The 27,399-nt window shown below is 42.6% G+C and overlaps 1 protein-coding gene across 1 annotated transcript in view; it reads right to left on the bottom strand.

The window, feature by feature from the left end:
- LOC139636361 (xylosyltransferase 1-like) overlaps positions 1 to 27,399 on the bottom strand; it is an 80,728-nt gene that overhangs the window by 34,526 nt on the left and 18,803 nt on the right. Inside the window, exons 2-4 of the mRNA XM_071504395.1 lie at positions 6,387 to 6,975; positions 1,143 to 1,315; positions 743 to 945 (exon numbers count right to left, since the gene is read on the bottom strand). Of these exons, the coding sequence (XP_071360496.1) occupies positions 743 to 945; positions 1,143 to 1,315; positions 6,387 to 6,975 (965 nt within the window). The remainder of the gene's footprint in view (positions 1 to 742; positions 946 to 1,142; positions 1,316 to 6,386; positions 6,976 to 27,399) is intronic.

Genomic DNA, 27,399 nt, shown 5'->3' with positions numbered 1-27,399 from the left:
CCAGCTTCTTTTTGCCCAGTGGCCATTACAGCTTTTCTAAATGCAACTGGTGGACATCTGGCTGTGCATAAGAGATAACTCTCCACTTAATAGGAGGATTTTAATTGGCTGCTGCAGAGCTACATCAAAAACCCAGCAGACCCTGAACTCCCAGGAGGGCTATAAACTCACATAAAAAACTGTACAAGTCACCAAATTCCTCCCCCAATTGCCTATTTCCAAGACTATACGTCCAGTTCACGTAGCCTTCGTGGCTTTTAATTACCTTTTACAGCCACTTTAAAGGGATGCTTTTGAGTGGAGAGATGACTTTTGGACCATACAGTGCACAACAGGCCCAGAAAGTCAATAGGTATTGACCCTGGGCAATTAAATTGTAATCAGTTCACCATGTAATCCATTCAATGGAGTGCAATAGAGGAGGAAGCAACTTGGAAGAGAAGATGTGAACAAATAGTCTTTGAGAAAAGCAGAGATTCTACTTCATTGATCTGTTTGGTTTTGAGTGACTCTGTATTTAAAGCTCACAGTTAACCACAGGAGCCCAGACCAGAGTGTATTGAGTTTCTTCCATATCGGCTGGGAGCTGTCTGCTATTGTTGTACATGCACGGTGAAGGAACTGTGTCCAGTCCAAAGGTTTGTCACCTATATTGGATGCTTGCCACCAGACCTTACAGGGTAATTTTGACGCCCCCTACAATCCACTGAACTCCCTGTGGTGTGAGGTGCTTCTCTGTTACCTGATGGGGTAGTCAGCAGCACTGAGGTTGATGAAGAAATCCCAGCTCCAGTCCCTCATGGCCAGCAGGTCAGCCATGCTGTGGAGATACATCGTCAACAGGCTGGCGCCACCCCAGATGGTGGCCATGCGCCAGGGTGTCACCCTCACGTTGGGATACTGGGCAGCCAAGACGTGCACCTGCCTGTGCAGGTAGTTGGAGCGCTAAGACAAAGGAATTGACCAAAAATTGATTAATACTTTGTCTGACACGAAGAGATTATATTTTAAATGTTAGTGTAATTGAAAAACAAATAAATGTAATTACTTTAAACCAAACTTCCATTTAAAAAAACTTAATTTAAAGGGGCTTTACTGACAGTATTGCAGTCCATCATGCTTGTAGGCTCTCTGTGGCTCACCTGATCAACATGTATGTAGTAGTAGTGCGAGGTGTGGTAGATGGCTTTGAAGAGGCGTCGAAACTGGCGAGAAGCTCGTCCATGGACCACCAAGACAAACGCTATTCTCACTGGTTTTAATGGAAAGCTCTCAGCAGAGTCCTCATCCCACTGGACATTCACATTGGCTTTACCTGTGCACACATGAAGACAACACTGTCAATATTAATGTACATCAGTCAATCATTTTTTTCAGCATTTAATTCACACGGCATTGCATGGATTCTTCATCAGTAATGTAATCAGCAGATGTTTGCATGTCTGATTACAAAATCACGTCTGTTATTTGATAAGCTGGAAGAGGCTGTTCTATTAGTCATTACAGGATGTATCTATAAATATATTTGAGGGACAAAGAAAGAAAATTCTAATGCATAATGAATATGGTCAATAATGATAATTTCATGCTATTCTTTTATTAAATAATAAACAGATATAGCTAAACAACAAGGTTGCTAAGCAACACAGTAAGTAGCAGTCTGAATAGTGATTAGCATATTCATAATAATTAACTTATATGTCACAATTCGGTGGGTATTTCACATTCTGTCTGAGTGTAAACTGAACGTCTGAACTTCGTCTGAACTGAGGAAATTCCGGTTTTATATAAAACCAATCATCTTGAAGATATTTAAAGACTATAACACAACCATCACACCTTGAAAAAACACTGACTGAAGGTGTATAACGTAGATAACTTCCCTTTGCTCTCTACAGTGTCATTTAAATACATCAGATGTTCTGAGGGGGCCAAATTGGTCACGATTATGCACAGGGAACCAAAGACATCCTGCAACTAAATATTCATAAATGAATGAATAAATAAGAACAAAAAGTCATACATATATTTAAGCCCTGCTGTGGAACAAAGAAATAACAGTGCCATGGCTCACTCATCCACTTTCTTCCATGTGACTGAATTAGAACTATGACAATTTCAACCAGACACTACACACACTGTAACTACTATCCTCTTTCAGACAGGAATCCCATAAGCGACTCCTCTGGGGCTTCTAGGGTGGAGCACAGTTTGACAAAGTGCTATCATTCCTCTCAGGCGAAACTCGCAGAAGATGCTTTGGATTTCATGCAAATGACAACAATAAGCACGCAGGCAAGCACTGCTCTGGTCATGGCCTGCCAAGCCACTATCAAATTAAGCAATTCCAGCAATCTCTGGAGAGCCATTGGTGAGCTCATATAGCCCCATCCTGTGGTTTTGTACCACCCTTAACCACTCAAAAACAAACACTTGCTCTTCAAACCTGAAAAAAACCTTCCTCGAAGCAGTTCTGCACCATCAAGTCCCCTGAACATTCTCACAAACATTGTTTGTTTTTGAATCTTCGGTTATTACAGCAAATGTGCACACGCAGCTTATGAGACATGTTTGTTCACAGAACGTGCCTTAAGGAGATTAATGACTATAATTTGGGACTTCAGTTCCCAAGAGCCTGTCTGTGATAAAGAAGTAGAAGGAGCTGAGGGAATACTGAAAGGGGGGGGGGGGGGGTTATTCCTTAAAAAAAGCCCCTCCCGGCTCCTCTAACTGTCTGGCACTGGGGTCCTGTAATTACTCAAAATTTAAGGGCAAGTGTCTAACATATCTTCTTTTTATGAGTTGACAGGAAGGGGAGAAGAAGACCTAGTCCCTCCTGTTCAGCTGATCTCATTCATTCTAATTTAAGGCCAGGTGACCAACATGGGTTTATTTAAAGGTTTGACCACCAGGGCGAGGTGAATGACACGCTCCCTTGGCTCCAATTGGCCGTGGCTCCTGTCAGTCACTCATACTTATTTCTTGCTGCTCTTTCTCTCTCTGCATGTGTGTGTGACTAGCCCTGGGGGGAAATCTGCTGTGGGCCATATCAGATTGAACGGTAATTGGTGGCCAGCTAAGAGGGTTCACTGCTTTGCTTTGCACATGGATAATTGGCCGGTCGTTTCACAAAGCACTTTGAGTGTGTGCTATGCTAGCTAGCTGAACTAATGAGGACAGCTCTGTGTGTGTGTGAGTGTGTGCGTGTGTGTGTGTGTGTGTGTGTGTGTGTGTGTGTGTGCGTGCGCTTAAATTTTACTGGTGAGCATGTGTGTTTATCTATAGCAGAGCTTCATGTGTTCTCTTGCACCTGAAGAGACCGCAGGCCTATTCTGAAAGAAAAAAACAGAAGTCCTCCTCTTGAACTCATCACTCTTCATCATGCTCCCCCTCGTCATCAATCTTTTAAACTGCCTCTCCCTCATCTGCTATCACCCCACTCTCTTCCTCCATCATCTTGTGTAACTTCGGGCTCTTACCCACCCTCCATCTTAACTGCTCATATGAGAGGTTAGAACAAGAGCCGAGCTACATCCCAAAGGGCTTGTACCAAATTGCATTTGAAAATGTCTCGGGGATTCTGTCTGCTCCTTGAAACCAAAGCCAGGTTTGCAGACATATCATGTCAATGGGTTGATTTAAATGAGTACAGTAACAAATCTCAATTCATTTTCTTTAAACCTGCTGATTTTTTGGCCACTTTGGGTGATCAGAGCAAACATGACACCGACATTATCACCTTTTAAGTTGATATGGCTTGTTGGCAGACAGTTGCCTATTTACATTCATTTGGAGCTGGCTAACAACAACCAGCTAACAAGATGTAAAGCAAACTAGCATGTTGTTATCACTGGCAACGCACTGCTCAACCCACAGCAACAACCAAACAATCATCTTCAGCTTATACACTCCCGTCCGCCACATCACAAGCTAACAATGTCAGCTAAGATGATGCTAACAACAACGAGCTAAGTGAATTATTTGGCTTTTTAGGCTCCAAACGCTCTGGTGGGTGTAGCAGCTTATCAGCTAACTGTGTCTGCTGTTTGGGGCTGGGCAGGAAGCATAGATCAGAGCTGCTGAAAACAGCACAATGCTGAGAGTGAACCAAAACAGTGAAATTACAGGCGCCTGAAAACCAAAACATTGAGCTAAAAGAGGGTATGAGGCACCAATGACGGAGGATACGTCATTATGAGTGACCTCTTTAAGCCATAAATATTATTATATTATTATAGCAGCTTTAAGTAACATTTATAATCAAATATCTTTCAGTACAAGGCCATTAAGTTAACACTACATGCAAGGTCACTGTCTGCCAGCTAATAACTCTACTGGAGAAACGCAGCCCAGTCATATCATGATTAGCCACGTTAGCATATAGGAAGCAACTTACTGGGCATGTTCCGCCTGTACTCATTGATGCTAATACCAGAGCTAACACAATTGCTAATCTAGCCAAGGCCTAAAGGACAGAATACTGATCAAATCAAATTGGACAATTCTCTGCTAACAAGGTTAGGACTTGAATTGGGATGGGGAGCAGAGGAGGGGAGAGAGAAAGAGAGAGAGAGAGAGAGAGATAACACATTGGCAGGCAGCAGACAGGCAGACGGAGAGTAAGAAAAGAAAAGTGATTTAATTTAGCTGTCGTGTTGTTACAGCCCAGCCACCAGGGGAAAGTCGTTTTCAATTTCTTTGTCTCTTTTGATCAAACTGTCAGTTTGAGTGGGACGGTGAGTAGCTGTGTGAGATGACAGGAGCTTAGGCACAGACGAACGATACTCCTGCTCTTAGGATGGGGAATGTACAGAAGTTGCTAAGTCACTGTGGCTCCTCCAGATCTAATAACGTGAACGAGAGCCAGGGAGGTATCTGACTCGAACAGGCAGGATGTATGATAGTTTTCTCCTCCTCCCCTGCTGTCCACACTGCGCTCGTCCACTCCCATGTGTGTGAAACGTATAGTGTGTATGTGCTGTTCACTTAAACATGTTTGCTGATACGTGCCGCTCACTGATGGCTGCAGCCACAACAGATTTTGTTTACAGAATTGACAACCAGACTGCAGCTGTCTATAAATTGTTAGGAAAAAAAAAGCTTGTGTGGGAAAAAGTGTGTGTGTATGTGTGTGTGTGTGTGTGTGTGTGTGTGTGTGCATGTGTTTGAGGAAAAGAAAGGAGAACCTGTGTTCTGTGGCCAAATTTGACAAAACAAATGAAAATTGGAAACCAATTTGGAGAGAATACAAGCAGCATCCCCATTTTCTCCAACAATTTACTTCACCAATTACACATCAGTGAAAAAGACATCTCTTACCTTTGACAAGAATTGCAATTCCAAGCACAGGAAATATCCTACCAATGTACTAAAGCTGGTCAGAGTAAACTCTTTGTAATTAGCTTTGGAGATGTTATTATTAGTATAGTTTATTATTATTGTTATTTTTGCTGTGAAAGAAACTCGTACAGGCGAGAGCTGGAGGAAATAATAAGAAAAAATAAATGTCAAACAATTCCAAGAAAGGACATTGACAACCTGTCAGCATTACCTCAAGTTTTTATTTTGTGTTTGGTAGTTTTAGTAATTCAGCCAGAAATATCAACTCAAGCAAAAATCTCACATAGCTTATTGATATCCTGAAGTTTTTTTAAAGTGACTTGTGATGAATGATTATTCAAAGAGCACTGCACACTGCAGTTACTCTTCCTCGTCTATTTTCACTTTTGCTTATGAATAAACACGGTGCACTTGGAAGATTTATTCATCTTTATATTGTATATCTGTAACCCAGTGTTAACTGAGCAGATTTAGCTCATCCACTGAGCTAAATCAGACCAATTTGTCGACTGAACCAAAACGTCTTTTTTGATATTGAGGAACAACGCTTTTGGTTTTTTCATATCAGATTTATGTTTTTGTCTGTGTCATTCTCACTGGTTTGAAGTGGGCAGGACAGGAAAAAGGTGATGCCACATACTTCACATGCTGCACCAATCAGAGTTAAGCAACATTTGAATCAAAATTTGATGACGTTTGTCAATCAAATCTGATAAATCAAACCCACACAAACCTGATGAGTGTTACCTTGTCAATAAATAGTAACTTTGGATATTTGGTTTTCCAAATTGGAATATTTGACACTAAGTCTTCAGGGGCTTGAAGGTATCGATGTGGCACTTGACATTGTACAACACATAACAACTAAATGGCGCTCAATACTTTTAAATCACATGTCCCCACATGGTTAACCTTGACAGATAACGAACAATTCAATGAGAGGATATTTGTGCAGAATAAAGTGACCACCTTACCTCCATAGCCATAACCATTTGAATGAACTAAAATCAAATAATCAAGCAATCTAATTACACTGATGGACTCACCCTCAAGGGGGCAGTAGCGAGTGACCTTCTCAGGCATTAACTGCCCCTCCTTGTGTCTGCAGTACACCTCGGCGATCTGTTGCCGGCACTCCTTGCTCTTGGCTCTGGAGAGAGCTGAAATGGCTTCCTTCCCACTGATCTCGCACTTGGGTGGCTGGTCGTAGGTCACCTCCAGCGGTGCTGCAGTCGCCTGCCTCCTGTGGGGGTGCTGATGTCTGTGCTGTGACGGGGCCTGCTGGGCCTGTGAGGCACGGTACTGCTGCCGCGAAACTCCCGCGACACCCTGACCATCTGGGTAGGAGGCATTGTTGCCGACCGCCACCGGCTGGTGGCCTACAGGCAGCACTTCATTTGAGCTGCGGCCCAGACTGGGGGAGTTGTCCCGCCAGGCCTGCTGCTGGGCGTGGGCTTTCTCCTGCAGATGCTCCCGCTGCTGCTTGCTGCTGGTGGCCCCTACAGACTGCCGGTGTGGCTGCGATCTTGCGCCAAAGTTACTATTGTCTATGTTTTCAAAGTCTTTGGGCACAGAGTTCTCGTTGTTGCTGTCCACTCTGCTTTTCTCCTTTGGCCGGTGGGAATAATATCCATCCTGAATGAAGAGAGTGGGAACAGGAGGAGAGAGACAAGGGAAGCATTGGGAGGGGAGTGGGAAAAGAGGAGGGGTGGGGGTGGGGGTGGGGGCACAAACAAGAAAAACAAGATCAGAATTGAGTGAGCGCGGTGCATATCAAATGTCGGATTAACAATCAATGTGGCATGTATGAGTGGGCAGCGCTGCATTGAACCGTGAGGCATGAAATGAAGTAGCAAGATATTGAGTGTGAGGACTACACGGTGCAACCTAACTGGAGGTGATGCAGGGCCGTGCCATCATCAGATTAGCCCCGGTTTCAATTAAATTCTCTCTCAAATGGGCCCAGCGCTTGGTAAACAGATTACCAAGAAGGGATAAAGGGCCAGAATATGACTGAGTTTGTGTGGGTGTTAATGTTTATGTGTGTGTGTGCATGCATGTGCACAATTGCTTTTTCACTGGAGCCATGTGAGAATCTGAAGAAATTGTCGTGGTGAGGCGTATGACTGGAAAGGCTGCACTTGTCAGTGCAGTGTGTCTGCATATATGAGATAGTGTGTGCGTGTGTGTGTGTCTGTGTGTGAACGTCTGAATGTACAATTTCCCTATCTTTCCAGCAGAATAGGCTAAAAGCGAAGGAGGGGCACAGGGGGATAGCAGAGAGAGGAAAAAGGGTAATGAGTGAAAGTGGGGAGCGCGAGGCGAAGGAGCGCTGACACAAGTCATGAGTTCTGCTCAGGAAGTGCTGGCTTGTTCCAGTGAAATGTGCCACAGTGCATCAAACAGAAAACTAAGAAAGCCGCCTGGCTGCCACAGCACTGTTGCACACCTTGCTAGACACACAGGAGAAGAGGCAGAGTGAGGGGGGAACGGAGCGACAAACAGCAGCTGAGGAAAGATAGGGCTCATAACAACAGGGATCCCTGATGTGTTTCTCCATTTACAAGAGGAGAGAAAGGGAAAGAGAGATTGGGGGAGAGGGGGAGGAATGGAAGCAAGGGATGTGGGAGACACAAGGGAGGCAAGTGGGATGCTATTGTGAGCCAGATGCTCAGCATGGAAATGTCTTTCCACCCCTAAAGCCAGGCCTGTTATCAGCCCATCAGCCGTCTCTCTCTCTCTGCAAACACCTTGTAGCAGCACAATTACAAAGGTGGCTGGATGACACACTTTCACACTCACAGAGACAGGAGGGGGATGATATCATACAAGTGAAACAAGAAACAAAAAACTGGATGAAAAACAGAGGGAGAACAATATTCTCATTGTCAGCTCCTTTTAAGCTTCCTTGGCAGAGATCTGATTCTCACAACACTGGATACCTTTCTGCCACTCCTCTCCTCTCCTCTCCTCCTTCACTCACTTCTCTTCATGCATCTCTGACTTCTCCTGGCTCTTTGCCTTCCCTTCACACTTCTCTTCACACATCCCTCTGCTCTGACTCCTTTCACCTCTCATTCCTTCTGCTCCACATCTCGCTCCCCTTCTCTTATCATCTGGTCCCCATTTCACGTCTCTCGCACCTCCTTTTCTCCCTCCTCTCTCTTCACCCTTTATTCTCGACTCCATCTCTGCTCCTGCCTATCACAACCTCCCTCCCGTTCCCCTCCTTGTCTTTCTCTACTTTCTTCACTCTGCCAGTTTAAACAGACCATGTTGTCTGAATGGCAGAACCTGCTAATCCTGCGTGTAACAGCTGCTTAGGGCAGTGATCACCTAAAAAGAAATCCCTACTTGCCGAGTTTCAAAGGGAATGCTTTAGGAGGCTAATCCATGCAGTGCAAGTCACTGGATGTTTGCAGAGGTAAAATTAGTCTGTGTGCATTCACGATTACGTGTGTACAGTGCTTCTACTGGATTTTTTTCCCCCCACAAAAGCTTTCACTTAAGTGTGTGTGTTTAAGGGACAGAGAAACAGCAAGTAAAGTAGGGGCGACAAGCGTTTGCCCTGCAGAAGCGGATGCTCCCCGTTTGAGTCCCACCACGAGACACATGAGAAGATAAGGGACACAAGTCAGCAAACATAAAAAAAAAAACAAACAAAAAAAAACAAAAACAATGCAGAACGTCCCTCAACTCAACCTGATGGAACAAATCTACCTCATTTACAGCAGAGAGATACCACAAACCAGATGAACACACATTTAGAGGTGAAAAGATTTATCAATTAATTTTAGGCTGAAATGTTAATGTTTCTTTTTAATCTATTTAATTATATTAGGTTTTGGTTTTTGAATTGGTTGGATACAACAGGAAATTTAAATATGTGTAAACTTGCAATGGGGAGAAAAAAACTGAGATAAGTTGGAAATAAGTTAGCTCCTGGTACACATTCGCTAATCACTCCTGAGGCATGTCTAACATGATGACCATTTTTTGATTAATCGTTTAGTTTAAATAATGTAAAAAAAAAAAAAAAAATGAAATACAATATTAGGTTTATTACAGGACAAGTTTGACATTAAATAGGCTTCTTCACTTTCATGCTGAGAATTCGGTGAGATGATCAATACCACTCTCATGTCTGTGCCGTAAATATGAAGTCAGAGCTAGGTTAGCTTAGCATAAAGACTGGACACAGGGGGAAACATCTACATGTAGCCTGGCTCTGTCCAAAAGTAGCAAAATCCATTTTAATTGATCAATTTCTTTGACTGAATATATATATATATGTATGATAAATAAATAATCACGTAGGCCGAACAAAGGCAACGAATCCTGACATGTCAGAGGCTGGATCCAGCAAATGTTTGGCATTTTTGTTTGATAAATGACTCATCAACAATAATTATTCAAATAGTTGACTAATCATTTCAGCATGACATTACTGTATTTACAAAAAAAGGTGGGGGGGCAAAAACAGCATCACAGCAATGCTGATTTGTTGCAAATGAATTGACATGGACAAGAGTCTGAAGAGGTCAGCCCCATGTGGCCCTGATGTGGACATGATTAGTATTTGTAAGCTGGCAGTGAGGAGATTCCTCTGGATAAACAATCTTCACACTGTGCCCCCTTCTCCCTCCTTTCCCCCCTCCTCCTGTGAGCAAAGGACTCCAGTAGCTGTGCTGCTCTTTAATCTCAGGGCCCGGGCCGTAAGCAGGAAGCGGTGGGGCACAGAATTAATAGTTGTGGCAGCCGCTGGAGATAGGGGCTGCTAGGACTGCAGATGGGGCTGGGAGCTGGGGGTAGCTATCGATTGTTGCAGGGGATATGTTTTCTGCTCCCCGGGAGTGTTGGGGAGGCCAGGCCAGGATTGCCTGGCATGCGTTGTGTTGGCTGTGCGCACACACACACACACACACGCACACACACACACAAAAACAGTGAGCTCCCTGAGCTCTGCTGAGGACTGAGGAAAAAGCTGAGGGGGTAAACGTTAATATCATCCATCACTGGTAGGTACATTTAGAGAGAGGCCTGTGGGGCTGGGAGTTTCAGCACCCCCCCCCCGGGAATGGTTTAGTCCATTTCTCAATACGGAGCTGGCCCTTTCCACTTTCCCTCATTTCCTCTGCCACAGGGGGAAATATTTCACCTGTCCTTTCTCTCTCTCTCTCTCCCTTTCTCCTTTCCTCCCAACCTCCTGTGCAGCAGAGAAAAAAGAGCACATATCTCTCTCTCAGCACCTGTCCAGCTTCGCCCCTCTCCTCCTCCACCTCCTCCCTGGCCCACGTATCATCCCTCGCTCTGGGAAGGAAAAGCAGTTCATCTGCTCCGCCCCTCCCCTCCTCCCTAATGCCATCATTTACTGTTGCAGTCCCATGGTAGATGTGAGGGAAAGCAAGGTAGCAGCACATATCAGTTTCACCCCACCCTTCCAGCTCGATCACTTTAAAGACATCATCCCTATGGGGGCCGAGGTGAGATAAGCTACTGCATGTGCCAGCAGTACTCTGTCAACACAAGCCGGTGTATGGACAGCATGCAGACAACCGCGCCACAATGTACATGAACATATACATATACATTAAGAACAGACAGCCCACTGACTATGTATGAGTAGGTGGGGGTTGCATCACCTTGGCAGTGTGAGGGCCACATTCTGCCACGACCTACCTGCCATGTGGCTAACAAGCTCAGATTAATTACCTGGACTGAATCCCTGCAATACTTTGAGCAAGATGTGGCATCTGGCATGACAAGGGAGACTGATACACTGACAGACTTTAGTTCACAGCTGCTGTAGCACCTCAGGACACCTCGGGTAAAGATGAGCGGGGGGGGGGGGGGGTTGACCTAAATGCTTAGTGACTTCTTAGAAGTCTTACTTATCGTAGCTTATCAGCTGTAGAGTTTGGGGGCGAGAACAGTTGTTCTTTTCAACGTTCTTAGATTCACAGTTTAGGTATCAAATACTCGTATCCAGGAGGATTTTCAAAGTATGGCAACGTAGACTGAGCTTCACTTCAGTGCAATAACAAATAGGCTACAGTAAAGCATTTCAAAGGGTCTAGAGTGTCTAAACTGACAATAAGAAAAATCATGATGGAAACAAGGTAAAGAAATACACAGATGAGTCATGGATATATATATATATATATATATATATCTATAGTCAAGTGGATTTCATAAGAAATGTGGTTGGGTTCACTATCCAGGGTTTTCGTCGTATTCTTCTAGTTATGAATATTTTCTTGTTCGCTGCTACCTTTCTTTTCCTTTTTCTCTTCAGTCAATCCCCTCAATCCCCTTCTTTTCCAGGGGCTAAAGCTGGAGGAATGCTAGTCACATGTAATGTAAGTGTTTATGTATGTATGTGTGTGTGTGTGTGTGTGTGTGTGTGTGTGTGTGTGTGTGTGTGTGCGCGCGCGCCCAAATGCACGATTAGCGGCAGCCCTGAATGAACAATATGGGTCTGCTTTGCACAGAAGCCTCTTGTTTTGTGCCCTGGGACAAACCCCGGAGCAAAAGTGGGGAAAAGGGTGTGTGTGTGTGTGTCTTTGTGTGTGAGTGGCATGTGAGTGCGTGTGTGTGTGTGTATGTGTGCAAATCGGTTACAAATACCTAGAGGAGACAGACAGTGCTGGGAGTGACTTTACAGCTTTGAGTTTCTGAAATGAAATTTGGAGAAAGGATGCATTATCTGAAAAGAAAGAAAAATATGAAAAAAAGTGCCTCTCCTCTGGGAATCTTCTTTAAACAGACAAATGATTGCAACTGGCTACTTCTGACTGAAACCACTGAAAAAAGATCAAAGTCTATCAGATACCAAGATCCGAGGGCTGAGACTCGTGGGTATTCTCTAAGGCCAGAGGGCAGAGGGGAACTCACAAACTGCTGTTGAATTTTCACTCCTTTCCTTTCTGTTGGATATTCTTGTGTTGTAATTATATGGCTTCACTGACTACATTTGCATGCATGGATTTCAACTGGGCAAGCAGACAAAAAGCCCAGACCTCTGCCCTCATAACGACAGACAGACGGAAATAGACGGAGTTTCTCTTCCTCAAAACCTTTTTATATACAGCGAAGCTCTGCACAAAAACCACAAAGATACATATGAAGAAATGTATTAACTGTTGGGGGCTCTCTGAGGAGTTTCTGAGTAGGCCACAGTGGAAATAAAAAAATACTTTTGATTCCTTCACATATTTGCATTCCATTGCAGTACTTTAGTGATTTTCTCTGCTTGTGTACACATGATGCTCAGCCCACTCAAAGCACCGATGTTCACCTGTTCGGTCTCGTCCAGAATGTCGCAGGATATTACAGATGTTATATCACAGTCTCGGGGTAAACACACACAGGTGATCAGACTTTTCTGAGGACTGTGTGGGCGTGTACAGCTCTGTGCTTGACTGATATCTCAGTCAGTTCCTGTTAGCTTTGTTACATCTGTCTGAGCAGAACAAATAATTATATTAAAAATAAAATAAAATAAAAGTATGTTTAAGAAGAGATGAAAGGGTGGAACCAACACAGCCTGCAATATTTCCTTATAATTACATATCATATTTAATATTAAAGTACACACTGTGTCGTTAAACTCAGGTTAGCATAACTCAGGATTATCTGTTTACATTTGAAGTTGGGCTAATTGTTAGCACAACGTGGAGCTCTCTGGTTTGCAGTAGGTGCTGATATGCCCTTTTCATGGAGGACATTTTGGACCTGCTTATGCTAAGCTAAGCTAATCAAGTGAGAGTGCTAGTGTATAAGAGTATTTCCCAAAATGACAAATCACTCCTATAAAAATTCTTATGTGTTTGCTGTGGCTGGACACACAGGTTGTATCATCATTCATTTTGATGCGAGGTGACCAAAATCTGTTGTGGGTCTACTTGTGGGTGCAGAAGCAAGAATGAAATACATTAAAAGTTTAGGTTTAGGATGATTAGGATGATATAAGAGGTTAATGTGAATTTCTCCTCCACAGGAAGTTTGAGAAATATTTTACAGCAGTTCATGGCCTCCGCTGTGCTCAGTGTTGATTCAGCGCCACCTCACTACATTTTTGATACAGCCACTTATATGTTTAATTTGCTTCCTCCTGCGGTAGAAAAACCTTTGTTCTTCCTGGCCACTAATACTTCATGTAACACGACCACACATTAGTATTCTACACTCCCTCTTCACCATTAAAATCCTTTCTCTTGGCTGTTTCGAGCATCTGAAATCCAGGAATTCAAGCAAATTCATCTTTTGCACTTAATATAAGTCACTCCGGATAAGAGCATCAGATAAATGCTTGAAACGTAAATGAGTCACTTAATGGGCATAATTTAATTTAGAATCTACTCACTGATGTGGAAATGAACTGAGGCGAATGCTACAGTGGAAACATAAGAAAATACCATAAATGTGTTGATATCAAGATTAGTCTCTTCTGGAACTTTCCCCCGAAATTGGATTAAGGAGAAATAGGGTTGAGAGACGACCTCAAATAACTCTGAGTGTGTATCAACAACAAGGAAACTCACACTGAGAACAATGTTAGAGCTCAAATCCCCAAAGCTTGTGGCAAAAGCGAAGCTGGCCTGCCTGAGTCTCACGAGGGCTGGTTCGCCTTCTCCTCTCAAAAATCTTTACTCTGCATCCCAGCTGCTTACATAGATGGATTACTCCGCACACACACACACACACACACACACACACACACACACACCTGTGTCTACAGACTAACTTGTTCCGTGTACTGTTTCTAATACACACACCATACTGTACACTCACAAATCTGCAGACTCACACACACACTAGTCACTGGTGAGACTGGTTTAGTGCAAGTCACATTTATCCTGGGGCCTTTGTGTTTTAGTGCCCGTGTGTGTGTGTTTGTGTGTATGTGTGTGTGTGTGGAGTAATATATGATTTCTATACTGTGGAGGCAGCAGAAGCCAGAAGCCGCACATTGTATTGACTCTAAGGGTGTGAGTTGCTCAGTATATAAAGTATGTGAAAGAAAAAAAAATACAACTCTAAGAGATCAATTTACATATCCATGCCCACCATAATGTTTTCCATTCCATACATGTCTGACAAAACACATTCATTCACAAGAATTTTAATGCTAACTGACAGTCAATCACATACGAACACACATTTGGAATAATGTGATTTCTATTTACATTAATTTTCTACCAACTAATAATTACATGTTTGCTTAGCATGGGCAAAATGTACTGGTGAAACAGAAATGTGTCTGTCTTGTGTTAAAAAGCTGTGTGCATTATTTTGCTCTGTCCTGGAACAGCTATTCACCGCATAGGCAGTAAAGACAGGGCAAAGGCGAGGGAATTTTTTGCATATTATAGATACAAAAATCCCTGTTGTGTAACTCTACAGCTGCCAGTGATGACGCAAAATGAGGATGACTCACAAGCATCCAAAATCCTAATTTACTGCCTGCTATTGAGTGTCTATTACATAGGAAGTTGTCATGAGGTGATTTCAGACACAGCTCCAGAGTTTGCTAATGACACTCAGTAAACTGTATTTTAATACTATTGTACAATTAAATGTGAAGTGATGTCTGTGTCTAATCATCAAAAATGTTACAGAATTGTTTTGTAGATGCCATGTGTTGATATTACATAGAATTTCTTTTTCTATGCTTCGATGTATTTAGCATGGTTTACCTCACAACATTTGTGATAGATTGAGATAAGTTTGTAAATAAGAGTCCTTAATAGATCAATGCGTTACATTATCTTTATTAACATTAGAACCCCAGTAAGCTTAAGTGGGTTGACTCTATGTCATGTGGTCTAAATGTGACCTGAACGTTTTGCATCTCTACCTCTGGTCAGACACAGTTCTGACTTTAGAATGACTGTGTTTCAATCAAACAACCTCAGTGGTAACAATCTGAGGTTTGCAACTCAATACACTGGCCACAATACAGTGCTCAAATGTTTCTCTCTATCATTACTACTGAAGTCAATGTCCTTTTGTAGAGTACAGTGAAATGTTATATGCCCACTCATTCCTCCAGAAACATCCACTTCCTTTCCTCTGTCCCCTTCTGCCTCCCTGCAGGGTGAACCCTGGGTGTTTCCAGATGACAACAGGGATCTAAATCATATGACTTACATATTGTATATTAGGTCTGTAAATCTCAAGGGCATGAAAGCCCTTAACAAACCATGAGAAGATACTGGCAATTCCCCTACTGTGTTCCCCCCCCCCCTCCTCTCTCTTATACCGGCCTCTTATTTTCCTCTGTGAATAAAGCCCAGAACTTTACATCTCCAGCTCTGAATGGGGCCCATCAGGCGATTTCTGAGCCATATCTCACAAGGGCATGAAAAGTCTGCCCCCCCTCCCACCCCCCTCTGCACACCTCCCTGTTCAGCCATGAAATGACACCCCTATTTAATCAATTGTGAATCATGAAATTTTGCACAAGAGACCCCTTTTCTTTGCACTTGACAGTGATTGAACTGCACAGCCATGCAATTCCATTCACCACGGCGATGAGAAGAAAAGAGAGCGGGGGAGGAGCTGCGTCTCTGTGCAGCCGGTGTGTATATGTGGGTATGTGTCAGATGAAGGCGATTTCCCAGTGACATCATGGGCCTCTGCTGAATGGCACCGCAACAGAGGGTCCCTTCTGTGCATTGAGCCCACGTGGTCAGACAGCACAGTGGGATCCTACAGCTGATCTATAGGGTGCATTTGTGAGTGTGTGTGTGTGTGTGTGTGTGTGTGCCAGAGATGAAGAGCCCTTCACAAAGTTTTTACTGTGGTCCCTGAAAAAAGACCAGGGGTTAAGAATAGCAGAGATACAGGAGAAAAAAAAAGGGCTGCTAGAGAGAGAGAAAATACAAGTAGAAGAGGGTGGAGGGGACATAGCAAGATCAAAACTGAGAGAAAAGTAGAGAAGAGGAGGAGAACAAGAGAGACAGAGAGAAAAGGGGAATAGACCGCTGGCATGAAAGGCCCCTATCCCCTTTCTTTCTTCTGCATGAATGGGTTGGTGGGAATGACATGTTAATGTATGATGTAAGGTCTGTGGTGAGTGTGACAGGGAGCATAGCTGAGATTCCAGGCATCTGTGTGACACAGCAGTGACACGACATGACCCCAGAGTGACCCCAGCGCTCGGTCAGCTTCTTTAGGTCACTACAGCACTGGAAATGGAAAGCTCTGGGTTTCTACAAGATGCATTCATATTCTGCATCTTCTTTCTTCTATAGGATGAATAGGGAAAAAAATGGTTGCATGTCTCTGCATGTGCGCGTTTGTTTCATTCCGGTTTTTATTTCAGTGCGGCATGCTAATCCTGTGCAAATATATCACGATGGTCAGAGCTTTTGTGCTCACTTCCACATTGCGAGCAAAAATTGTCCAGTCCAGACACACAATATTGTGTGACATAAATAAGATGGAGAAGTGAAACTCAGTTTGCTCAGTAGTTTCATTTCATTTATTAACATAAAAGACGACTTGATGGCACCGACAGAGAATCTGCTGCACAAACTTTGTTGTTGTTGGAGCCGAACCATGACTTCCACATTTGTGTTTTTGAGTAAAATGTCTCAACAACTATTGAAAGGATTGCCATGAAATTCGAAAAATGACATTCACGTCATGAATTGTAATGATTTTGGTCACCCCCTGACTTTTCATCTACTGACGTCATCAGATTAAAATTCCAAAAGTCCAAAGCCTTGGTTTATGCAAAGCTGATTTGCAAAATTAGCATGTAAACAATTTCTGCTCCTACGAGTTGTATCAGGCAAACAACCTATATGGTTCAGGTTGTTAAAAGAAAACCTCAACTCAACCCGACTCAAGATCCACTTGCTAGCTGGTTACAGAGCTTTCAACCACCTTCCACACTCCTCTGTTCCTCTGATGAAATATGATAACTGGTTTGTCAACAGCATGTTGACAGCCAGATTGAGAATGAACTGTCAAGTTCAAGGTTTCTGCCTCCTGACAAACAAACAGGAAAGAAACATTGCCTCCTCATCAAAGGTAATAAGAGTCCTGGGGATTGGCTTAATTTGTTTTGAAATTTCCAATTTACCTCTGCTTTCATGGGAACAAAAGGCACCTTTTAATTACATTTATTAATTATGTTTTGGTTTCCTGGTAGGTCTGGTGACTCGGATGCACGACATCTCAACACGTCTCCACATGGGTTCAAATGAGACTCATTTCTCGTAACACATCATCTCTCTCTTTCTCATCTGTATGCAGTGTCAAGAGGAATTCGGCTCTGAAAAACAACACTACATGACTACATCAGGACCAGACGATAATGAGAGCCATTTTTCTGGGGACACAATTTTGCAAATGACATAAATTGCCAGTGACCTGTGTCATCCTAACAATACAAAGAGAACACGTACTGTACACCAAGGTCAGTACCATATCTGCTCTGTTTACGCCTACAGAGGAAATGAATTTCTGTGCACTGACAGAGTGGTGGGGTGAAAAAACAAGATGAAAAGATAGAGGAGAGACACAGTTTTAATCACCCTCGGCTTGTGTGTGTGGGCTTGAGCTTGTCCTGCGAGCCCAACTGCACAGACAGCTGCAGGTCACATACTAGAAAGCCAGATACTAGTAAGAGTTAGAGTAAACAGAAGAGAAAAACATTTAGCTAAGATTGGATGGGATACTGATAGCCTGGGTGAAGAAGGAGGTTTAAGTGTCTGTGAGATTGTGCTGAGCCTCTCTTATTAGATTGAGAGCTCAGTCTGAGACAGTTGAGTAGAGACATGCATTAGTCTTAGTGGTGAGGAAGCTAAGGGACTCACTTGGCTTGCTTCAGCTGTCATCATAAATATCTCTGATTTTCAATTTCTGGGAACATAATGAGTGACACAGGTTAATTTAAAATACCTAAATTAGTATTTTCTGTTTGAGTCAACCACAAGGCTTGTGAGTCTTTGGTTTTGCCCTGAGACCAAGGTATAATGGAAACTAGGTGGTACCAAAAGTCCTGTTCCTTATTCCCACACTCAAATGCAGTGTAAAAAACCTGCCATCATAAAGAAAGTCAAGACATGATAAATGTGAATAACATCACATAATGTGAGCAAACAACAAACACCGCAGCTACACTGCGCCTGGGCCTGCAAGAGTGACCCCAGCCCCTAAATAAGTTTTAAAAACGCATGGTCATGGATCGAAGCGACCCCGACACTTACAGGAGCTCCAACCTGGGGATGAGAGTCTACACAGCAGTCACTCTTTGTCTTCTGTGTCTGTATGTGCTCTTTAACGGCATGTGATGACATCCCTGCAGTTGTGTGTGTGTGTGTGTGTGTGTCCTCAGTCTGAACAGAAAGGAAAAGTCGTCTGGCGGGTGTAAAAGGTGTTAATTGCTGAGGTAGCATTCATGGGCATATGCACGTATCGCACAGGCATCAGTGCCAGGACAAAACAAATACAGACGTGTCATGTATGCTCAAATATATGATGTATTAAGGTGTAACTGAGGTCCCCGCTAGAGCTTCAATTATTTCCAGAGGGGATATTTTGAGTCTGGTCACAGTCTTATAATCACTTCTTGTCTGTCAGACGGTTCAGGCTGTGTTACAGCAATGAGAGTAGCCTGTGGAGACAGTTGTTGGTTGGGTATCCGCCAAGAGAACTGGTGGTAAAAATCTGTCAGGGTGCAGCACAAATGTTAACTGAAGCAGAAACACACACAAAAAATTACTTTTTCAGAAGTGTGAATGGTCCAGTTGTTGCATTTACATTTGCTTAATGCATTTTGCATGCTGAGCAGTTAAACATTTCGTCTGGAATATAATTTACCAAATGATTATAATCAATTCATATGGAAGTCACATCATGTGGTCAGATCTGCATCTATCTATACAACAAATGCAAGCGACTAATGACTTTTCTCCAAGCATCTGTGATACTCTCATTGGTTTATACAGTGCGACATGTTGCCAGTCATGCTTGGCCACCACAAAAAAAAAAGTTAACTCCTGTAACAATCTACAGTTTCGGGGGTACGACGTTGATAACTTTCTAAAGTCATAAAAGTCTGCAGGGTTATCAGTCTGATGGAATGACAAGGAGATAACGATCTGAGGAAAAGAGGGAAAGCAGGGGAGGAGGGTTGAAGGTGAGGAGTTAAGCACCTGAGCTAGCAATAAGGAGTGGAAAGACGGCTGATACGATCTTTTGGTCTGACACCCAGATCATTAAAACTTCTAAATGACTGAAGTCTCCACTGTCCAGCATGGTGGACCCTGAACCAGAAAAGAGATTTCAGACTTTAAGCTGTTTTCATAGTTTTTAAGGACCTCGAATGGATCTGAGATAAAATCAACAGTCTAATGATAACGGTTCCAGGGTGAACATTTTGTACACTGGCTTCCCCAAAAAACAAAATGAATCTTTAGTTCCTTTGTGACAGAATTAGTTTCCCTGCGGTAGCAATTAAAGTAACAGTATTTGTCAAAGGAGATAATGATTATTTATACTCTGGTTTGGAACGACATTGCTGCAACTGATTTCCCTGTTGAGTATTAAATCTGGCATCAGTTCCCTCAAGTCTTGGTTACAAGTTTGCAGGGGTGGACAGTATCGAAATACATTTACTTGAGTACTGTACTGAAGTAAATTTTTTGTTTATATGTTCTTTACTTGAGTTTACTCCATTACACTTAGAAGACAATTATTGTACTTTTTGTACACGACATTTCCATAAGCAGAGCTTTTCGTCAGTGTAACGAATTTTCTTTTATTTTGAAAAATGTGATAGACCGTATGCTGTGTTCATCACAGGAGAAAAACCAATCACAGCCAACTCCTGAACTGTCAGTGAAGAATTACTGAAGAGCTCAGTTTGAACTTGGCAGAGTCCTAATGACGGCTACGTTAGATAAAGATTAGGCAGAGGATTCCTCACCAGAGCACCACGGCCTTAGTTTGAGTCCATGTTTGAAGTTTTACAAAGATTATTTTAATTTTATGCCGTGTTCATCATGACAAAACTTTCGTCACTGCCTACAAAAATTCGCCATCTAACTTTAGAAAGCATGTTCAGGTATGTAACACTTATTCAATTCCTGATAAACTTTGAAACTGACAGCTTGTAGTAGTTGCCATTATTTATTTATTTATTTATTTTTTGCTGTGGTTGTTCAAATGTCATATGGTCATTTCTACAGTCTTTGTAACATTTTCAACATTTTTTTATTCTACAGGTTGTACCGTCAGGCAGTCATTCAGTAGGTTGTTTCAGAGTCATTAGGTTCTGTAAATGTGGAACAATACAATAAAAAACATGTACTCCAGTAGTTTAACTAGTAAACACTTGACTGAAGAACATCTATTGGAGTAGTATTTGATCAGAAGTATCTATACTTTGACTCAAGCAATGGAGCTGTGTACTTTTTCCTTCTCTGCAAGTCTGTTTATTGTTGTTAAATATGTTGGAGTTCAGTGGTGACTAGTGGTCAGCTGAGGGTGCCTGAACCACCAGAGCTGTTTCTCCCTCCTCCTCTCTCTCACTCTATCATGACTCTTAATCTCTTGGCAGCCAACAAGTAGCTTTTTACTAATGCCAAACCCTCACTGGACAAAGTGGATTGCCTTCATTAACCTGTGGGTCACGTGCTAATTTTTAACACCTGATTGACCAGGTAAGTGGGATATAAGCACAATGCTACTGTATTTAACAGCTCAGGGGAGAATTTGCAGTAGCAGACGTCATGAAAGTCAGAGATATAGACAATGGAAATTTGTTGCAAAAACCTACAAAATGTAGGCACGCCCCTTTTTCTGTGGTCTTGCTCGTCATCACCAAAAAATGTTCTGTTAAGTTCAGGTCTTGCTTCATCTCAAGCTTGTGAATATAACACATAAATATGCATTAATATTACAAGCAAACATACCCTCCAATTCTGCAGCAAGTCTAGCTAATCAGCGGCGCTGCTGAGGTGCTGGAGAACAACAAGTACTGTGCTTCTCTGCTCATTGTTTGCTTTCCAACACTAATCCCACCTCAGAACAGCATGGGGTCTCCGTAAAATCCAACCATACCTTTTAACTCTGACATCAAAAGCCATTTGTTGCCAGCAGGGCTACCGTACCAGGCCACACCCGAAACAAGTCGCAAAACAATCTGGTCAGATAACAATGTTCACCTCCCCCCATTTCTACCCTATAAGGGCACCTTAATATCCCCTCCACCACCTGGCTGGCATCAAAGCCCAGAAACCCCGGTGCTTAGCAGGGAGACACATCAGCAGCATTTCTGGCTTTCATTTCCTCCTCCACAGCAGGGGTGCACGGAGGACATACGTGGCCCGGGCTCAGAGGAAAGAGGGACAGACAGAGGCAGACAGGGAGTCTCTTTTGCTGCAAATAAAGTCTGTAATTTGTCCACAGATTGAGGAGAAAAGAGACACAGAAAGGCCCTCAGACACCACTTATTCAACTGGAAGCACTTTTATGCACTTGTGTGTCTTTGTAATAATGTGTGGGTATGTGTAATTAGCAGCAGTGTGTTACAGCCAACATGCTTGGCTGCAGGGTTACTGGACACCAGGACTGCTTCTCCTCCTCCTTCTCTGTAACCCCCCCACCCCAAACGTCCATCCCTAAGCTGCAGATGTGCAGTTTGGCACGACAATGGACAAAACACACCAGCAGACAGATGTTTCCACACACACACACACACACACACTGATACACACAGATGGATACACGATGTAAAACTGCTCTGAATGTGATACCACACTCACAATACCACACACAGCAGAGGTACACATGCTGTCTCTTCACTGTCTCTCCTCCAGTCTTGCCTGCTGGCCCTGTATGGCCTCTCCACACCCACCATATGCTAACTGCTGGTAGAGAGCTGTAATTTGTAAATGATTTAACCTTTTAATAGAGAAAAGATGAGGTTGGCTACAGCTGAGTCCCTCTGGATGTGAAGCCAGAGAAGAAAAATTAGGGTTGGAGCTGTGATTTAGACATCATTTAATTGTACTGTCCAATTATCTGTGTGGTTCATGTACTGAAGTGATTTGTCTGTTGCATGTGTGTGTCTGCTCACTTGTTGTTGGATTCTTACTTGAGGATAAATGTGTGTGCATGCAAGTGTGTGTGTGTGTGTGTGTGTGTGTGTGTGTGTGTGTGGTTTTCAAAACAAGCTGGTGCCAAGGCTTAGCTGATAGGCTAATTAAGCTCACCACAGGGAATAAATGTTTCCTCTCTGCCTGCCATTTGTCACACCTGGCACGGAAATGTCACTAAGAAAAGAGACACACACATGCACGCACACACACACACACACACACACACAAACACTAGGCGTAGCAGACACACACAGTGGGAGAAGTGCTGAGGCGACAGAGCTACTGTATGAGAGTAAGTGGAAGCAGAAAAAATAAAGTGGGAAACAGAAAGAAGCAAAAGAGATAAATGAGACACAGACGTACAAGAAAATGATGCAGAGAATTGCGCAAATGAGGAAAGATGATCAAAAACGAGAACAGGAAGGGAAACTGGAGACAGAGAAACTTTCTGAGCTCTGCCAGACAACAGCATCTTAAGCTCTACTGAGCCTCGTTAGAATAAAATGTATGCTAAATTAAAAAAAGAGCATGTTTCCTTCAGCTACAGCTGTAGTGAATACATTCAGGATGACATCACAATATTAAATAATTAATCATGCACCAATAAATCAAGGCATTTCATCACTGTTTCACATCTAAGAGGGCATTTGTGTTTCTTTATGAATGGGATGTTTTTATCAGCTGCAGTGTTGCTATGGCGGTGGGATGACATGCAACCAGGGTCCTGCCTGGTCTGGCAATGGAGAAGTTGTAGTTGCATTACATACACTCCTGACTCAACACCACACCACATTTTTGCCTTTTCTCTCTACTTTGTTGTCAGTAGAAGCACAAGCATATCCTGCAGGTGTGTTAAAGAAATAGGTTGCTGCTGGCTTTTATCACATTTTCTCTTTTTTACTCTGCCAATTTTGACACAAAGCACAAAAACATTTTCCCAATGTTTGTGCCCTAAGAAAAACATTTTTTTTCATAGTTCGATTAGAAAATTGAAAGTGAAGCTGAAGATGTAGCTAATATGAACCTGCTATGATCAAACCAGATGAATTTGGTATTTTCAAAAGCTATATTAATCTCTGTGTTGAGGAGGTATTTTGTTGTATGTTTGTTGCTGGCAAAAATCCAACTTCCAGAACAAAGATATCTTCTTGCTTTAGCTAACGCAGACTGCTATTCCTCATTTTAGCTCCAGAAGAATGATTTTTTTGCACATTGTAGTGTAGTTGTTCTACAAAGAGGTCGTTTCATAGATGATACAAACAAGACGACACATTACAGCAACCAATGACTCTTTGCACATGGCATATATCTTATTATTATATTAATATATTGTTTTAAGGTAGAAAAGCACAAGAGTCTACTACCAAGCTTGCAGCTCTGCGAGGTTGTACTTAGGCACAGTGGTTCTTTGAGCTAAGTGCTAACATCAGCATGCTAACATGCACAACAAACATGGCATTGCTAACATGCTGGTATTCAGTAGAAATACTGTTTACCGTGTTCACCAACTTAGTTTAGTGTGTTAGCATGCTATTTTTTAATTAGAAAAAAATAACAAAGTTATAAGGATTGAGTCTGCACAAAATTCTGTTGTAATTAATCCAGCAGTTCAGATGTAAGAGGTGGACTGACTGACACTGTGCGTAATAACAACACGCTGAGGACACAGCAGTCGGTCAGACAGACCTTCTCCCGTAAGGTACCATGTTTATCATGTAATACTTTGGCCTTTTTCTCTCTTTTAAACTCACACACACCAGCAAATGAGCTACTTCACACTGAAATCTTCTGTTCATTACAGGCATGACAGCTTAAGTAGAGTGTAGCCCCACAGCTATTGTAACACTACCACCAATAGCCACCAACACAGACCTGCTGCTGCATGATGGCACTGCACGGGAGAGCAGAGCAGTCCACAGGAGATTTTAGGCTGGTATAAGGAATGATGACAGAAATTATGTAAAGCCTCCCCCAGCTGATGCAAGGCTTTTGAGAGAACAGAAACATCCTCCTCTGTTGCTACCATCTCCCGTTAGATTGAAACAAATGACCTGCTGTTGTTGCTGCTGAGTGCAGCGCTGAAATAGACGCCTTCTGAACAAACACTACACACCTGGATTATACACTGTGAGCCTGGGTGCTGGAGTGTGGCATCCAGGCGTTGGGGGGGGCAATTGCCTTTCATTTCAGCTCACTTGAAAATGTAAACTGAAACTGCTGTTCATTTGCAAGCGATTATTGTCCAATAGATTAGATATAACATCCTCTTCAGTGCAGAAGTTTTTCATTGTTAAAACTTTGATGGAATCCAACTTTCTGAATTGATTGCAATTGAAAGTAAAGTGAGTGCTTATTGCACAAACAGCGTGAGGCTGGTGTAACGTTGTCAAAGCACGCAGAAAATGCAGCGGCCATGCAAGTCAGTTAAGACTGTGAAGCCTCGACATTAGGGAAGCTGCACCAGACTGGATTTTTTTCATCCATTGGCGAAATTCATGCATGCCACATAGTGTTATTTCCATGGATCACTTCAAAGGGAAGTGGAATCAAAGATCTAGTACTTTACTGAAGCGCACTGGCATCAGAGACTCACTGATACTTGCCTTTTTCATCTTTGTTCCACAGAGTCCTCTTATCTGTCTCTTGTCACCACGTCACTTAGTCATCCTTAACTAACAATCCTCTTGGTACCAGCTGTCCTTTCTTTCCTCTCCTCCCTTCTTCCTCCTCCTCCCTCTTATTGTTCAGCCCATCTCCTTCCTCCTCTGTGTTGACAATCGACACATTGGTATCCCTGTCATCTGCTCTAATACACACACGCAGGCCATACACATGCGGTCTGACAGCATCCGTATGGTGCCGTCCTGCCCAGCACAGCAGAAACATGTTGGCCCCATATGGAACTTCTCCACGTGGGGGAATATATCTGGGACGGCTGTGGGAAGTCAGTGAGGATGTTAGGTAGATGATGATAATAGACTTTATAGTGCTCCTGTACAGTAATGATGTGGAAACCTTAAGCTGCTTAAACTGCAAGGTGGGACTATTTTGATGAAGCTCTGTAGCTTCCTGCCTCTCTCTTTCTTTTTTTACTCTCCGATTTCCATTTTCATTTCACAGTTCCCTCAGGAAGTTTGAAGAATAGAACGTCGGCAGTGTCATACGAGTTACAGCCTGTTCAACTTTTTTTTTCTTTAAAGTTCAAAACTTTCTCAACCTGCAGCAACATTCATTCCTTTTCTTTTCACATGTATCTGCAAATGCCCCACATGCACTCAAATGGTTAATATTAGAGCAACACTAACTCGCTATGTTGTTGTTAAAGACCAATGTTCCCATGCAGCAGCGATAAAAGAGAAGAAGAGCAGAAATCAGACAGTATTCGAGCTCGCGCCTCTTAATCTCCCCTCCTCCGGCTCAGCCTAACTGACATTTTCTTAATTTATTCCTCTCAGGATTCCAACATTTTAATTAGGTCACTCCAAATCTACTCCCACGCAGCGTTATTCCGAAAAAACTTTTTTATTTCATCATGTTTGTCATTTGCCTCCTTCGTCTCTCATTCTCCCTCTTCCTTTCTTTCTTTTTCGCACTCATCAGTTTTTGCTCAACGGGTTATTTTACTAATGATGTACGCTGGTTTTTCCAAACAAATCCTGCTGCTGCCAAAAGGAAACACTGCAGAGGTAAATACATAATTGAATGGTGGAATTAAATAAATGAGTAGGTTTAAATAAAGAAATCATTCAGTGTCTCAGTGGTGAAGGAAAACTGCAAGATTTGTACAAAAAAACACAGTGAGTTGCTCTTCTCAACTGCCACCTGACAGAATCTGTATATATGTGCACATTTATTTATATCGGTCAATGTGCACAGTGTGAACAGGCGTAAGTTCATATTTAAGTGTGTTCTTGAGACCTTATGTAAAGTTCCTACAGCTTATAGCACGCCCACTTACGTGTGTCTGTGTGCGTGAGCTTGTTTGTTCTCTACTATAGTAGAAAGTGTACAATCTGTAAATTGTTCCTCAGTATGCCAGGAGTCCTGGCTTATCTCCAGCTTCAATGGAAACAACAGGAAATTACTTTTCTACAAAGCGTCTGACAAGGCAAAATCTTTTACACGTTTTCCATCGGCACAGCAGGACATTAACTATGACTTAAGTGCTTTGCTGAAGGGGTCTAACACACAGCTGAGGTGGTACCTTTCTGGTTGCAATTCTCTTTTATGGTCAGTCAGAAGGTGTAAGTCCCCGACACACAAAGCTGACTGTCGGCTGTTGGGCGCCTTAAGGTCGTGGTTATACGTCTTTGGCCGACTTTTCCCTGTAGTTTTGGCGGTGTGTGTGTGGCATCACTGGCTCTAGTTTGATCTCATTATCCATGCTGATGATGTTTTTGTGGAGTACGAAGTGTTTACGGTTATCTATGTGTCAGCTGTGGTCTCTGTTGTGTTCATGTGCAACATGTCAGAGATGTAAAGCACCTGATTACTCCTGATTACCTTTTGCATGCGCCACTTCTTTAAGGTCAGCAAGGCATTTACCATCACCAACACACACTCTCACGTTCACACTCTCATGTACTGTTTTGTTTTTTTTTTTTTGCTTGTCTTAACCACATAGTTACAACAGACTAGAGTTGTCCATTCATTTTTTTGTTTCCACTTTTCCTGTTTTGTTTTTATATCTAGTTGTAACTAAAGATGAGGACGAGATGTTTTATCCTAATTTTCTCTACCTATGAAAAACAGAAAAAAGAAATGAAAAACTGTCTCTGAAATAAAGAATAACCAAACCATGGCTGTAAATATACAATACAATAACTCTATACTAATTCTACTGTTGCTATAGAAACCCCTAAACACAGTTTAACTCATCTCCAGCAGCATCATGTTAATCCCAAACTGGCAGTAAGACACTGACATAAGTAAGAGATGG

The sequence above is a fragment of the Trachinotus anak genome, unplaced genomic scaffold (assembly GCF_046630095.1).
Source record: "Trachinotus anak isolate AG129_WGS33_773 ecotype Australia unplaced genomic scaffold, CSIRO_AGI_Tana_v1 ptg000019l, whole genome shotgun sequence".
Taxonomy (NCBI): Eukaryota; Metazoa; Chordata; class Actinopteri; order Carangiformes; family Carangidae; genus Trachinotus; species Trachinotus anak.
This window is presented reverse-complemented; position numbering and strand designations above follow the sequence as displayed.